Source organism: Lycium ferocissimum, chromosome 2 (genome assembly GCF_029784015.1).
Source record: "Lycium ferocissimum isolate CSIRO_LF1 chromosome 2, AGI_CSIRO_Lferr_CH_V1, whole genome shotgun sequence".
NCBI classification, from domain to species: Eukaryota; Viridiplantae; Streptophyta; class Magnoliopsida; order Solanales; family Solanaceae; genus Lycium; species Lycium ferocissimum.
Genome location: NC_081343.1, coordinates 48,526 through 66,249, shown reverse-complemented (window position 1 = coordinate 66,249; position 17,724 = coordinate 48,526). Strand labels below are relative to the sequence as shown.

The 17,724-nt window shown below is 39.3% G+C and overlaps 1 protein-coding gene across 1 annotated transcript; it reads right to left on the bottom strand.

Annotated features, from left to right (window-relative positions):
* Positions 1 to 9,096: 9,096 nt before the first annotated feature.
* LOC132032227 (uncharacterized) lies at positions 9,097 to 9,465 on the bottom strand. Its single transcript, XM_059421968.1, has one exon. It carries the CDS (start codon positions 9,463 to 9,465, stop codon positions 9,097 to 9,099), a length of 369 nt encoding a protein of 122 aa, XP_059277951.1.
* Between the last annotated feature and the right edge of the window lie 8,259 nt (positions 9,466 to 17,724).

Below are 17,724 nucleotides of genomic sequence, written 5' to 3'. Positions count from 1 at the left end.
CTCCGATGTTGCCAGTTTTACCTTTGGCCAAAGCTAGGCAAGGAAGGGAAAGAATAATGCTGGGAGTTGAGCCTTAAGCTTTAAATTATGGTATACCGGTGAAGGATGAAGAGCCGTTCAAGAAATCGAGGAGTTTGCAGCCTAAGGACTCTATTAACCAAGACTTGATGGCATCTTCAGAGCAAGGTTCAAATGAAGGTAGTGGTCAAACCCGACAGGTTAGTATAGTTGGTACAATTGTAGAAGTTTTGGATGGTGGAGAATGACTGATAGAGGGATAACAGGAAAAAGAATTTTTCCAGCCCATGTTAGAGCGATTTGTGCTAGATCAGGGTTCTAGAGTAAGGTCCTGTAGAGGCTCACATCCGTCGGAATTCCAGGACCAGAGCAACCAATGATGAAGGTATATTTGTCGTTTTGATTAAGTGTTAAAATTAAGTAAGTATGAATTGAAATATTTTATTTTATGCAACAACGGTAAGTCATAATGCCCCAAACGATTATATTAGGAAAGGGAAAGGAGTAATATTAAAGAGGAGCCTTAAGTGGTATCTTTGGTCAGACGATGGGTTAAAACTATTGAATATGTTGATAGAACGGTGGAAAAAGATATGTTGTGGTAATAAGGCAATGGTATAATAAAGCAAGAAAGGTATGTCTGGGAAAACTTAGTTCGATGAAGAGATTATAATTACAGAATTACGAATGATGGGTGTCAATAGGAATCCATAAGATATGAATGACTTGAAAGTAAGGGGAGATAGGATAGTATGAAGGGATAGTATGAGGGGATGAGTGATGACGCCAGGTATAATTAGTGTTGTATTAATGTTTTTACACTCTTGAGGGTGGTACCTATATATATTATATGAATGACTTGAAGATAGGATAGTATGAGGGGATGAGTGATGACGCCAGGTATAATTAGTGTTGTATTAATGTTTATACACTCTTGAGGGTTGTATCTATATATTATATACAATTTTGTTAAGATAACTTTTGAAGTATTACTGGTGGGACTTAAAAAGAAGAGAAGTTAGGGGGGATTTTCAGCCAGACGATAGTAAAAGATTGTGTTATATTTTGAGTGGCCAATAACCTTAGAAATGTTTTATTAATGAGACACTGATATGATTAGATGAGAATTGTAACTTTCCCTCGAGGTAAGACATGGAGAGGATATGTATGTGTTTAAATATAACCCTTGAGTATAAATATGCTGATGATTTATGAGTAGAAATGGGTAAAGCAAGAATTACGGAAACAGAAAAGAGTATCAGTTATAAGGATGGTGATGCTTAATGTCAAAAAGGGGATAGGATATGGAATGCAAGATTCGTGTTTAAAATCATGTGAGGGGTTGTATGTCAGACCTATGAGAGTGTTTTGGATTTATGTAAGTTGTTATACATGTTGGGGAAAAGAGTATAAGAGTCGGAAGTTAAACAAATCGGAGAGAATATGTTTCGTCAGAAGGATCGCATAGGGCAGTTTGACGGCTATCTTGACGAACCGTTGAGTGGTTTTGATGATCCGTCATTGTGTCACCGTAGAACCACCTTGGGGGCAGTTCTGATGTCACGCCCCAAAACCCATCTTAGACGTGACCGGCATCCGACGTCATGAACAACATCGGAAGAACCTAAAAGATGCACAATGACACTTGAACATGCCAGGATCAATAATCACCTCCAACATTTTATAAAATAAATTTAAACAAGTCATGATGTTAGAATAAAATCAGCTGAAGTCTTTATAATTTAAATAATTCAACCAAAACATGATAGTGTGCCCGAAAGAGATAAATAACAACTCTTCTTCTACCCACATTCAAATGTATACCAAGGAGCTTCTAAAATAAGGAAACGTCCAACTCATCGTGACGCAGCCCGAAAACTAATATAAATAAATGGAATCAATAAATGGGGTGTCCTACGAACAAGCATGTGGGCTCACCAAATCAGTAGCATCAACAAGTTCTCCTAAACGTTCTGAATGTCACGAACCTGCTCTTCTTCGTTACCTAACATACCATAAAAAACAACAATGGTATGCCTGAGTACTTCTTACTCAGTGAATGCCTCGGGGACAACAAGTGATATGAAAATAAAGTGTAATAACATATAAAGAAGTCGATTCGAGGATAGTGTGACATAATATGGAAACAATTATTCAGCTTGTTTATCTCAATGAAAGACAATTATCAAAACAGGTTATAAAGTCCTTGTCAAGTTCCAACCTCCAAATATGCCATTTAAGTTGATCATATGATTATTAACAACAGTTCCATTAAAAGATAGGAATACCACATTTGCCAATACAGGCCCCAAAATCAATCGTAACGAAGGGATGACCTTCGAGGTTCCCTAATCATAGCAGCACATCATACCGGACTATGAAATTCAATGGTGGCTATCCTTCCTCCCGAATAGCTAGGCATAATCACACCCAGGTAGCAAACCCGAAAGTGGCCACTCTTCCTCCCGAATGGCTAGGCATTATCACACTAGGATCCATAGTGGCTACCCTTCCTCCCGAGTAGCTAGGCAAAACACAACAACCAGTTTTCATAGCATAGAAGCCAATTCATAATTCATTTGTAATGTAGTCACATCATCAATTGTCATTAAGGTTCATTATGCCATATTGAAAGAATAAGTCATTCCAATCAATGTTTTGAAAACGTTTAACTTCTTTATAAAAGATTTCCATGTCCTAATTCATCAATGAAAATATCATTACCAACCCTTAACCATTATTATTAAGCATTTCTTATAGAGGAAAACGTTCATAATATCATATACATATATAAGGTTTGTTACAATCTAGGTTTAATGTGGGGTTGTCCCCTTACACACAGTAACCACCATTTAGACATGAATTAAAGTTCAAGAAACATGAAAAGATTAGTTTTTTTTTTATTCATCAAAGAACCTTGATGAAATTTATACTTCCAACAATAGTTTCAAAAAGTGATTTTCATCTAAAATAAGTTTTCAAAAGAGAGACATGCCTTAATTATGCTTTACGTATCTTAACAATTCACGACCCAAAACCCTAGCTTGAGTCACTTTGAGAAGGATTATGTCATGACCCAAACCGATGAGTCGTGACGAGTATCTGACCTCCAGTGACCAAACACCCCTATACACATATCTGAACCATACTGAACATCAAGGGCCCATAAGTGACCTAAACTGATCTCATACTGCCTCATGAAGGGGTGACATCATAAAATATGTACAATCTGTATATACATATACATACTGGAAGAACAGTGCAAGCCAGCTAGGCCACTATATATACTGTACACAAAGGAATAAAAGCCAACAAGGCTACGTCATCTGACAAATATATACAACTGTCTACAGACCTCTATTGGAATCAAAGCTGTAGAAAGGACGGGACAGGGCCCCGTCATACCCATGTATATATACATCTCAAAAGAACAACATACCAAAATAGACTGCAGCTCCGGATCAAATAGAGCGCACTGACCACCGCTGGATAGAGGTCCTACTAAGATGCACTGCCTGCCTGTCTACCTGAACCTGCGGGCATGAACGCAGCCCCCCCAACAATAGGGTAGTCAGTACGGACAATGTACTGAGTATGTAAAGCATAAGAGTAACGTATAAATAAGCATCATGAATGAAATCTGAAACTCATAAGCTGAAATAACTATCTGACTGCATATGTATGACTAAATATCTGATCATATCTTATGCAACTCTGTACCCATTTCTATGAACGAGTACCTGTAAGTATTTGCATAAATCTGTATAAATGACTATGCCTCTGGGGCGCATAATATGCATGCTCTCAATGATAATCATGCTCATATACATAAATATAGGTCATAGTACTGAGGAACATTCAGCCTGATCTATATCCCATATAATAGTGTCGAGGAACGTACGGCCTGATCCATATATCATATAATAGTGCCGAGGAACGTACGGCCCGATCCATATATCATAGAATTGTGCCGAGGAACGTATGGCCCGATCCATAAATCATCATCAAGATACACCAGCTGATCAGGTGGTAATGCGTATATAACGCCTATCCCTTTCTCCCTACCCCATATACATATAATACACGCGTATATAACGCCTTCTGGTCATGGGTTAATACGCACATGTATATGAATGCAATGCACAACTGAAATGTATACATAGAACGCTCGGAGTGACATAAGGTCATATTACCTCCGATGGACAACCTTTGAGCTAACATTATCAACATAAATAATATCAAGACCCATGAACAGAAGGAACAATCATACGGGTATAAGAACATCAAAGACTGAAGTACTCCTAGTGCTTCTAAGAGTAGAGTAATATAGAAGCCCATTCATTCACTTGTAGGTTCATATCATAAGATCATGCCAAAAGAAGGAAAGGATAGCCTTAATATACCTTGAAGTGTATCCAATCGTCCAACTTCTACTTCTCGAACTCATAGGTCTAAAATCAAGATAACATAAGCCTTAATTAGACTATTTACCTTGCTCACTAACCATTTTAAAATAAAAAAAGAGCTTAATGAATTGTGGACAACGTTTCCCTTGTAAGCTCAACAATCCTTCCACTCCCAATTCAATCCAACCTCAGCCACAATATCAATAACAACAATGACAACACTCACATATCAAAATATACTCAAATCCATTCCCAATCATCTTCTTAAAACAACCCCATAATCACTATTTTACCTTTCAACAACTTATCACTTTCATAGCTATCTTCTCTTTACTTAAAACCACTAAAACTCTTGATAATTAACTTAAATACAAGGGTAGAAATCATTTACATACCTTGAGGGGTCTAAGATTCCAAGGATCAACTTCAACTCCAACTTCCTAAGCTTCACAACTTTGAAGAAACCCTAGAAACAACCTTCTTCTTCACAAACTCGGGTTTACGGGGCTCAGACCCTACCAAATCTCCACTATTATGATAGAAAATATTAGGAGTAAATATACTAGGGTTTTCTCTGACTTGGAAGAGAGAAAATGAGAAATAAAGTCGTGGAATCATGTATTTATACTTGGAACTAAAAAGTTCCAGAGGGGCGGTTCGACGGACGGGTATTTATACTTAGAACTAAAGGCATACCCAAATAGAAAACCATAAGTTCTCCTACCATGAAAACGAGAGGTGCAACATTCTCCCCCCCCCCCCCCCTTAGGAACATTCGTCCTCGAATGTTCAAATAATCATGGGCTATAAAATTTCGACAGAGTTTCCCCTATAAATATGCTAATCCAACCTGCACACAGCAACCCAAACGATGCCACACAAGGCCACATACTATAACATACAATACTATGGCCTCACACGACCAATCACGATGACTGAAAATGAAATAATACCTGGTGGAGATGGTGCCTCATACTGAACCTCTTGAAATGCTGGAAACAAATACAGGTACTTAATCTTCATTACCTCTTCCGCTTCCCAAGTCACTTCCTCAACATTATTATTCCTCCACAAAACTTTAACGGAAGCTACAACAAACCCTCTTCTCATTTTTCCAACTCTTCTGTTGTTCAGCAAACCCAACCAGTGATGAGAAAGTGCAAGTAGGAGAAAAATGAAGACTTGATACGTGGTACCAAGCCTTTCACAAAACGAGTCAACTTATGCTTTTCAGTCAGAATCATATATAAAGCATACTTTGACAAACGGGTGAACTCCAAACTATACTCACGAGCCGACTTGTTACCCTGTTCCAACTTTTTAAATTTCGTAGCCACAGAAAATCTCTCCTCATCAAACAAGAACCTTTCCATGAATACCTCTTCAAATTCAGCCCACTCGGAGCTAAAGCAGCGTCACCCCTCTTAGACTCGCACATCTCAAAGCATGCGTGAGCAACATCCTTCAACTGATAAGAAGGAAGCCTCACAACTTTAGAATCTTGGGCATCTATTGCCCTCAATGCCTTGAAGGTCTCATTTAAGAAATGCTAGGGGTCATCCACCTCTCGTGACCCGAAGAACTCTAGTGACTTCAAGTTGAGGAATTGCTTAAGTCTGCCTCCGCCATGAGGTCCTACACCTCTTCGCTGCTGCCGAGCCGCAACTAATGCAGTCAACATTTGAATAGCAACTTGCATAGTACTAATATCTGGCACACCCGCAACAGGAACAGCAGGAGCAGGCGGTGCTGTAGGTGGTGCTTGATTCCTAACATTGTTTTTGTTACCAGCATTCGCGCCTCTAAGATTTTGGTTAAGTCTCGCGGGACGTCCTCGGTTACCATTTTTGGATCGAGTTAGAGCCATTTCTGCAAGGCACGAATTAATGAGTGAATTAGAATGATCCTAAAAGGACTTTAAGCTCTACAGCACAATCTAGAATAAAGAAGAATAGGAAACACCTATGAATGTCCTGGGAATTTCTCAGTCATGCAGGTGATCAGGCTGCACAAGGAAAACTCCACTAGACACATCTCCACAGACACCGACAATAATCCTAGGACGGATTTAAACCTAGGCTCTGATACAAAGCTTGTCACGCCCCAAAACCCACCTTAGACATGACCGGCATCCGACGTCATGAACAATATCGAAAGAAACTAAAAGATGCACAATGACACTTGAACCCGCCAGGTTCAATAATCACCTCTAACAGTTTATAAAATAAATTTAAACAAGTCATGATGTAAGAATAAAATCAGCGGAAGTCTTTATAATTTAAATAATTCAACCAAAACATGATAGTGTGCCCGAAAGAGTTAAATAACAACTCTTCCTCTACCCACATTCAAATGTATACTAAGGAGCTTCTAAGAATAAGGAATAAACGTCTAACTCATCGGGACGCAGCCCGGAAACTAATATAAATAAATGGAATCAATAAATGGGGTGTACCACGAACAAGCATGTGAGCTCACCAAAGCAGCATCGCAAGTTCTCCTAAACGTTTTGAATGTCATGAACCTGCTCTTCTTCGTTACCTAACATACCATAAAAAACAACAATGGTATGCCTGAGCACTTCTGTCACGGCCCAAAACTCACCCTAGACATGACCGGCATCCGACGTCATGAACAACATCGGAAGAACCTAAAAGATGCACAATGACACTTGAACCCGCCAGGTTCAACATTCGCCTCCAATAGTTTATAAAATACAGGTGAACAAATCATGCATTTATGAATTAAATCAGCGGAAGTCTTAGTAATCAATACTTAGTCAAACGTAACAACATGCCCGAGAGTTAATCAATAAGTCAACAACTACCCACAAGAATGTATACTATGGAGCTTCTAAGATAAAGGATTAATAGTCTGACTCATCGGGACGCAACTCGGAAAAACTAATATAATGAATAAATAAATAAATAAATAAATAAATAAGGTGTCCCACGAATGAATGTGTGGCTCACCAAATCAGCAGCAACAACAAGCCCTTCCTAAACGCCCGGAGTATCACGAACTTGCTCCTCTCCGTTACCTAACATACTACCAAAAACAACAATGGTATGCCTGAGTACTTCGTACTCAGTGAGTGCCTCAGGGACAACAAGTCATATGAAAATAAAGTCCAATAATACATAAAGAAATCAGTCCTAAAAATCATGTGAAACTAATGTAAGAACAGTTATTCAGTTTGTGTATCTCAATAAGAATTATCAAAACCGATTATAAGGCCTCTTGTCAAGGTACAACTTCAAATATGCCTTTCAATTGATCATAATTAGCAACAACAATTCCATGAGAAAATAAGAATATCACACATGCCAATATTGGCCCAAGAATCAAGCACATTGAAGGGGTGACTGTATAGGTTCCCTTGTAACAGCGCACCACACCGGAATATGAAATTCAACGGTGGCTATCCTTCCTCCCGAATAGCTAGGCATAATCACCCCAGGTAGCAAACCTGGAAGTGGCCACTCTTCCTCCCGAATGGCTAGGCCTTATCACACTAGGATCCATAGTAGCTACCCTTCCTCCCGAGTAACTAGGCCAAACACAACAACAAAGTTCATAGCATAGAAGCCGATTCACAATTTGTCTCAAAGTAGTCACACCATCAATAACATTAAAGTTCACCTTTCTATTCAATAAAGAACTTTTGAAAAGAAGTCATGTGTTCCAAAATAAGATTTTCAAAAGAGACATACCTTAATTAAGCCTTACGTAATTCAACAATTCACTTTTACAATGGAGAACACCCAAAACCCTAGCTTGAGTCACTTTGAGAAGGATTACTTTGCAATCCTAGGTTTTTCATTCAAGAATCATGTTAAGAATCATTGGTTTAATGTTAGGATTGATCAATAATGTTAAAGATGTTCTTACCTTATGTTTTGGGGAAGCCCTGGTGTTATTTCTCCTCAAAAGGTCGACCAAAGATGGATTGGAATGATGGTTTAAGAAAATTTCACGTTTTGGGCGTTTTTATAGTCGAGCAAGGCACGTGACGCATCCCGCGAATCGTACGTTTGACCGGTGAAACGAAGCCCTACCGCACGACATGTCAGAGGGGTATGCTTTTTGGTGTTCATCCTGAGAAACAGAGGATTGAACCGCAGGATGATCTCGCGAAATGCAGGTTAGTAAAACGGCCATAACTTTTTACTCACAAGTCCGTTTAAGCTCAACTTTATACCTTTGGAAAGGTATTTCAAAGATCTACAACTTCTATTGGAGGAAGTCTTCCCAAATTCGCAACGGATTTTCACAAATTTGGCCTACAATACAGGTCAACAAATCTTAGGCGATTTTAAGAACTCTCACGTACTTCACTACTTGGTCTTGATCTTAAATCAACTATTTCCACCCAAACTCATATTGGTAGGACTTCATATGCATAAAATGTCACATCACTTCTCATTTAATACCTTCACACCTAACTCAAATTTACAGAGTGTTACATTATCCCCCCCCTCCCCTTTAAGATCATTCGTCCTCGAATGAGAAATATAGCCTAGAAAGAATTCGCTAAACCACAAGTTGTTTCGAACTAACACAACGATTCATCTGTGAATAATTTAAAACGCTTGCTCATACCTTCCATAGGGAACAAGTGAGGATATCTCTTCTTCATGCCCTCCTCTGCTTCCTCAGTATTAAGGTTTTGCTACAACACTTTAACCGACGCTACATCCTTTGTTCTCAACCTTCTAACTTGACGATCTAAGATCTGAACTGGTTCTTCTTCATAAGACAGAGCTTCATCAATTTCAATATCTTCATGGTGCAACACATGGGAAGGATCAGGTTTGTACAATCTCAACATCGAAATGTGAAACACCGGATGAACCATGGACATCTCAGCCGGTAATCTCAACTCGTAAGCTACCTTCCCAACCCTTTTTGTAATCTCGTAAGGACCAATATCGTAAGGACTAAGCTTGCCCTTTCTGCCAAAATGCATTACCCCCTTCATAGGTGACACTTTCAAGAAAACCTTGTTACCAATAGCAAATTCCAATTCCCTACGCCTCATGTCCGTATAAGACTTTTGTCTACTCTGAGCGGTCTTCAGTCACTGCACAATAAGATTTTCCTTCTCAATCGCCTCATGAACTGAATCAGGACCTAACAACTTCACTTCTGTTGGTTCAAACTAACTAATTGGAGACCGACAACGCCTCCCATAAAGAGCCTCATAAGGAGCCATCTGAATACTCGCTTGATAGCTATTGTTGTAAGCGAATTCCACCAGAGGTTGGTGTTCATCCCAACTTCCTCCAAAATCGATTGCACAAGCACACAACATATCCTCCAAAGTTTGAATAGTTCTCTCTGCCTGCCCGTCAGTTTGAGGATGAAAGGCAGTGCTCAATTTCACTGTAGTCCCCAAAATTTCTTGAAACGTACGCGAAATGAGCGATAAATTGCGTACCTGCCTCGTCCCTATGATAGATGCTTGAACACCGTGCAACCTAACAATCTCCTTCAAATATAACTTGGCGTACTTCGCCGCGGCATATGACATTTTTATAGGAAGAAAATGGACAGACTTCGTGAGTCTATCCACGATCACCCAAATCAAATCATACTTGGCCCTTGTGCGAGGTAAACCTGCAACAAAATTCATATTTATCATCTCCCACTTCCATTGAGGAATCTCAATGTTTTGAGCCAAGCCACTAGGCCTTTGATGTTCAGCCTTCACCTGTTGACAGGTCAAACACTTAGCCACAAAGTTAGAAATATCAACCTTCAAGCTCTTCCACCAATAGTGTTGTTTCAAATCCTTATACATCTTGGTGGATTCCGGATGAACTGAATACTTGGAACTATGAGTTTCCATCATTAGTTCTTGTTGAAGACCATCAACATCGGGAACACACAATCGTCTTTGCAACCGCAGAACACTATCGCCAGTCCTAACAGCAAATGAAGTGTACTCACCCCTTTCCACTCCATCTCTCAGCTTTGCCAAAAGTTCATCATCATATTGAATAGATTTAATCCTTTGCCCAATTTCAGACCATGATGGTGTGATTCCTACTAATTCTCCATCTTCAGTTTCATCAAGTCTGACCCCAAGACTAGTAAGTCTTCGAATTTCCTTCCCAATGGGAATGTCATATGCACGCAAATAAGCCAACGTGCCCATAAATTTTCTACTCAAAGCGTCAGCAACCACATTAGCCTTACCAGGATGATACAAAATATTCAAGTCATAATCTTTTAACAACTCCAACCACCTCCTTTGTCTAAGGTTCAACTCTCACTGCTTGAAGATATATTGCAGACTCTTGTGATCAGTAAAAACATCACAATGCTTACCATACAGATAATGACGCCAAATTTTCAAAGAAAATACCACTACAACCAATTCCAAGTCATGAGTCGGATAGTTCTTCACATGCTTCTTCAACTATCGTGAAGCTTAAGCAATCATCTTGCCGTTCTGAATCAATACACAGCCCAAACCAATTCTAGAAGCATCACAATACACTACATATCCACCAGACCCAGAAGGTAAAGTCAAAATAAGAGTCGAAGTCAACCCTGTCTTAAGTTCTTGGAAACTCTTTTCACAAGCTTCGGACCACTGAAACTTAGCAGTCTTCAGTGTCAATTTAGTCAATGGAGAGGCTATTAACGAAAAGCCTTCCACAAACTTTCGGCAATAATTTGCCAAACCCAAGAAACTACAAATTTCTATCACACTAGTTGGTCTAGGCCAATCCTTAACCGCTGAAATTTTCGGAGGGTCTACTTTAATGCCCTCACTAGTCATCACATGACCCAAGAAAGCCACAGACTCAAGCCAGAATTTACACTTTGAGAATTTTGCATAAAGCTGGGTCTCCTCGAGTGTTGTCAAAGTTATTCTTAAATGATTAGCATGATCCTGACGACTTTTAGAATATACAAAAATATCATCAATGAACACAATAATGAAACGGTCTAGATAAGGCTTAAACACACGATTCATCAAATCCACGAATACAGCAGGCGCATTAGTCAACCCAAAGGACATGACTAGGAACACAAAGTGCCCATAACGAGTACGAAAAGCGGTTTTCGGGATATCCTTCTCCTTTATCTTCAATTGATGATATTCGAACCTCAGGTAAATTTTCGAAAAGAACTTAGCACCCTGAAGCTGGTCAAACAAATCATCTATCCTAGGCAAGGGATACTTATTCTTAATGGTCACCTTATTAAGCTGACAGTAGTCAACACGCATCCTAAGGGACCCATCCTTCTTCCTAACAAACAAGACTGGGGCACCCCAAGGTAAGGAACTTGGTCAGATGAAGCCTTTATCCAACAAGTCCTTCAACTGATCCTTTAATTCCCTTAGCTCCGCTGGAGCCATACAATAAGGTGGAATAGAAATAGGTTGGGTGTCGAGGATAACATCAATCCCAAAATCAATTACTCTATTAGGAGGGATACCAGGAAGATCTTCGGGAAATACTTTGGGATAATCGCTGACTACGGGAACAGATGCAAATTCGGGTACTACTGCTTTTGTATCATTAACAGCAACCAAATGATAAATACACCCCTTAGTAATCATCTTATGAGCCTTAAGATAGGAAATAAATCTACCCCTTGGCTTAGCAATTTCACCTTCCCACATAATAATAGGCTCATCGGGAAGGGTGAAATGAACTAATTTATGGCGACAATCCACTTTAGCATAACAAGCGGACAACCAGTCCATCCCTATAATTACATCAAAATCCACCATCTCAAGTTCATACAAATCAACCATGGTCTCATGACTTTTAATCACAACAACACAATTTCTATACACTCTAGAAGCAATAACAGGAATACTAGAAGGCGTATCAACAGCAAAGGGTTCCAACAAAGGTTCGGGTTTCATACCCATATCAAGAGCAAAATAAGGGGTCACATAGGATAAATTTGAACCCGGATCAATCAATGAATAAGCATCATAAGAACATATAGTAAGGATACCTGTCTCAAAACATCCGCAACCAAAGCTTACGATCACCACCAAAAACCTACAATAGAATTCCAAGAGACTTTGTACCGTCCATCACATTATATAGCACAACCAACGTACACCTCATAGCACTATTGTTCACTAGGTTAGAAATTACAGCACGAATTAAAGCAATTCTCGCTAGGCACAAATTAATGGACACGTCAGAATGATCCTAAAAGGATTTCAAGCTCTACAGCAGAATCTAGAATCAAGAAGAATAGGAAACACCTATGAATGTACTGGGACTTTCTCAGTCATGCAGGTGATCAGGCTGCACAAGGAAAACTCCATTAGACACAGCTCCACAGACACCGACAATAATCCTACGACTTATTTAAACCTAGGCTCTGATACCGAGCTTATCACGCCCCAAAACCTACCCTAGACGTGACGGGCATCCGACATCATGAACAACATCGGAAGAACCTAAAAGATGCACAATGACACTTGAACCCGCTAGGTTCAACATTCGCTTCCAACAGTTTATAAAATAAAGGTAAACAAATCATGCATCTATGAATTAAATCAGCGGAAGTCTTTAGTAATCAATACTTAGTCAAACGTAACAACGTGCCCGAGACTTAATCAATAACTCAACAACTACCCACAAGAATGTATACTATGGAGCTTCTAAGATAAATGATTAATAGTCTGACTCATCGGGACGCAGCCCAAAAAGCCTAATATAATGAATAAAATAAATAAATAAGGTGCCCCATGAATGAATGTGTGGACTCACCAAATCAGCAGCAGCAACAAGTCCTTCCTAAATGTCTGGAGTATTAAGAACCTTCTCCTCTCCGTTACCTAACATACCATTAAAAACAACAATGGTATGCCTGAGTACTTCGTACTCAGTGAGTACCTCGGGGACAACAAGTAATATGAAAATAAAGTACAATAATACATAAAGAAATCAGTCCTAAAAATCATGTAAAACCAATGTAAGAAAGCTTATTCGCTTTTGTGTATCTCAATAAGAATTATCAAAATCGATTATAAGGCCTCTTGTCAAGGTACAACTTCAATATGCCTTTCAATTGATCATAATTAACAACAACAATTCCATGAGAAAATAAGAATATCACACATGCCAATATAGGCCCAAGAATCAAGCACATCGAAGGGGTGACTGCAGAGGTTCCCTTGTAACTGCGCACCACACCGGAATATGAAATTCAACGGTGGCTATCCTTCCTCCCGAATAGCTAGGCATAATCACACCCTAGGTAGCAAACCCGGAAGTGGCCACTCTTCCTCCCGAATGGCTAGGCATTATCACACTAGGATCCATAGTGGCTACCCTTCCTCCCGAGTAGCTAGGCCAAACACAACAACAAAGTTCATAGCATTGAAGTCGATTCACAATTTTTCTCAAAGTAGTCACACCATCAATAACATTAAAGTTCATTATGCCATTACGAACTCCATACATTTATAGATAATCTTGAAAACGCTTCCGCTTCATTAAACAAGAATCCATTGTCAAAGTTCCTTGTTAAAACATCAATGCCAACAATTAACCCTCATTAATGACCATCTCTTATAGAAGAAAACGATTATGATTTCCTGTACGTATATAGAGGATAATACAATCAAGTTTTAATGTGGGCTTGTCCCCTCACGCACACTAACCACAATAAAAACATGAATTAGGGTTTCAAAATATGAGAAGTTCACCTTTCTATTCCATAAAGAACTTTTGAAAAGAGGTCATGCATTCCAAAATAAGATTTTCAAAAGAGACATACCTTAATTAAGCCTTACGTCATTCAACAATTCACTTTTACAACGGAGAACACCCAAAATCCTAGCTTGAGTCATTTTAAGAAGGATTACTTTGCAATCCTAGGTTTTTCATTCAAGAATCATGTCAAGAATCATGGGTTTAATGCTAGGATTGATCAATAATGTTAAAGATGTTCTTACCTTGTGTTCTGGGGAAGCCCCTGGGTTATTTCTCCTCAAAAGGTCGACCAAAGATGGATTGGAATGATGGTTTAAGAAAATTTCACGTTCTGGGGGTTTTTATAGTCAAGCAAGGCGCGTGACGTATCCCGCGAATCCCACATTTGACCGGTGAAACTGTTATATCCCGTATTTTGTATGTTGGGGTATTCCGAGCTAGTCGTGATAAGTTAAGGACAAGACTATTTTGGAATACGAGGTAGAGACTTTTAACCTCCGATTTTGTTTTGGGGCACAAGTTGCTTATAATTTTATTGGTATGGAATATTAAAGAAATTAGGGGCTAGAAGTTGAAAATAAATATTTCATGAAAAAGGCCTCAATGGCCGTGTGTTATGGTGTGGGGTACCACCTATGACTTGGCTAATTTTGATTGCCTTAAGCCATGAGTGGTACATGTGTTCATCTTGTATTTGTAGGGGCTTTATATATAGATGGTTGATGACTAGCAAGACTTATTATTCATCTTTTACACCCTTAGAAACTTGGAGAAACTTGGAGAAAAAGAGGAACCATATTCGGCCATGGCTGACCGAATTTGATGCCTTGAGATTGATAAAAAAAAAATAGGGAGAGCAGAGTTATACAAGAATTAGGGATGAAGATTATATTATCTGCGTATAAGAGTGTACATATGACATTAGAGATCGTATGGAGTAAATCAGTTAACAAGTTACCTGACGATAGCCCTCGTAACCATAAGTTAAGGTGGAGCCCACATGTCAGGATTTTATAAAGGACATATGAAGAGATATATGGGTAGTACATGTGAAGTTGATCAAGTCCTAAGAAGGACTTATAAGCCAAAAATGAGTGTAAGCCCTCTAAAAGGACGATTTAAGAAAACGTTTTCGGGTAATCTGACTTCGAGGGGCCAAAACGGTATTACGAGTTCGGAATTTGGGAAACCTCCCAGGATGGAAGTTGTATATAATTGAAACATCTTTCCAACCATAGGTCGTGGGTTCACAGGCAACATCGGGATAAGGAGATATGGATGTTTTAAGGCAGAAAGGTCAGTGGGCCAGGCCCAACCCGAGCCCAACCGGGTCAGGCCCATTACCCACACCTTTTTAAGTAAAATTTCAGCCCTTTTTCCTCATTTTTCATACCAAAACACCCAGAAAATTCTGGAGAAAAAGAGAGAGGAGAGCCTAGAGAGAAAAACCAATTTTGACCAAAATCTGAGCCCCGAATTCCGAAGCCCATGAAGAGAAAAGTGTCGTACGTCACGTTGCCTTCAATTTGAGCTAAAAATCAACCAAGAAGAAGAGGGTGGACATGGTGGCTTCACACTTGAGGTAAGATTAAGGTTCCCTTTCATTGTTAACAAGTTGATTCAGAGTTTTAACGGATTAGAACGGAGAGAATAGTGTGATAAATTCGTTTGTTGGTGTTGTCGGATTATGGACTTAGTCTTGAAGCGAAATTTGGATAAAAATATATGTATTTATTTTGTGGGATATTGAAGATGTTGTTATTGATGTTGTTGGTATTAATTTCGGCTTCTTTACGGAAATAAAGTTATTAATTAGTCGTATCGCAAGTTGGTTGGTTGAGAAAATGGAAAAACAGTGTGTGGGCTGGTTTATGGCATATGTTGTGTTGGAAATGATGTTATTACTATTTGTATTGTTGTTGATGTTGTTGGTTATTGAATTGGAATTTCGGGCTAGGAATATAAACGGGGGGAGATCTTTGTCGAAATTTCGGCAGACTATAAATGAATTTATTTGAAGGGCTAAAACAAGCGTGTAATAATGAGTATAATGATTGTGTAAATCCTCTTAAATGTAGACTTGCGAGCTTGGACGAATAAGCGTATTTAATAAGAGGTGGAACAGGTATGTAAAGCTGTCCCTTCTTTCTTTTGGCATGATCTTTGTGAAATGAATAGACGACATGTATACGGTTCCAAAGAAATTCCTATTCTTAGGGACACTATGATGATTATGTTCTTGATTTCCATAAGCTATTTCATATGGTTTTGATACGTATCTATGATTTCTAAAGTTCTATTTGATACATTCGGAGGAAACTTGATTTTACTATTGTCTTGGTTTTTAAATGATGGTTCGTTTTGATTATCCTATTGAGTCTTTGAAAATGTTTTAAAGCGCATATAGTTTCTCACTACTCGCTCGTGCATCCGTTATTACATCTTTCGCCGAGTCCGGGCCGGTTATGTCATCGTGCACACTACGCTATATTCTGGAATTATGATGTGTTATGGTGCACCGACTCCCTCGTTAGAGGACCGGGTACCGTATATATATATTCTGGTGTTATGATGTGTTATGGCGTTATGATTTGTTATGGTGTTATGATGTGTTATGGGGTTATGTTGGGTTACGGAGCTATGCAATATTCTGGAGTATGATATGTTATGGCGCCAAAGACGGGGTGGCGACCATGTTCCGTCCGCCGAGTCCCATAATGGGCCGGATATGATACATGACATTGACATGCATGATTTGTGTTTCAAAAGTAAGCATTTTGATATTCTGGATATTGTACCTACTTTCTTTTGTACTTTTTGTTCCGGTTATGATCCTGTTTACTGTGCTTCATGCTTTATATACTCAGTACATATTCCGTACTGACCCCCTTTCTTCGGGGGGCTGCGTTTCATGCCCGCAGGTACAGATACTCGTTTGGGTGATCCGCCAGCTTAGGATTCCCATTCAGCTGTCTTGGAGTGCTCTTTTGTTCCGGAGCCTATATTTTGGTACAGACTCTTTCGTTGTATATGTATATGTTTATTCAGGGGTACGGCGGGGCCCTGTCCCGTCATATGATACGATCGTTAATCTTAGAGGTCTGTAGACATATGTGTGGGTTGTGGGTAGTTATTGTTCAGTTATGTCTGTGTGATTTATGTTTTGGGCATCCCCATTCGCAGTGGCAGCCTTGTTGGCTACGTGTATATATGTCTTAAGATGTTGTGTATTATGATAGCCTTGCCCGACTTATGCGCGATATCATGTATATATATATATATATATATAAGTTATATATATATATATATATATATATATATATATATACTTTGGGGCGACGTTTTACTTTTACGTATGTATAAGTTAATTGTATGATGATTGTGGTTAATGGGTGTGTACGAGTGCCCGGCTCGGGCACTAGTCATGGCTTCGGGGTTGGGTCGTGACAAAAGTGGTATCGAGCGATTCGTCCTCGGGATTGTCTACGGCACCGTGTCCGGCGAGTCTTGTTTATGGGTGTGAAACCGGCCACACTTATAGACGGGAGGCTGCGGGGCATTTAGGAATTAGTGACCCTTCTTCTGTCTTAGATCGT

What these genes read in the sequence shown, in the direction of transcription:
- LOC132032227 (XM_059421968.1), bottom strand. Translation starts at nt 9,465, where the DNA reads ATGAGGCGTAGGGAATTGGAATTTGCTATTGGTAACAAGGTTTTCTTG.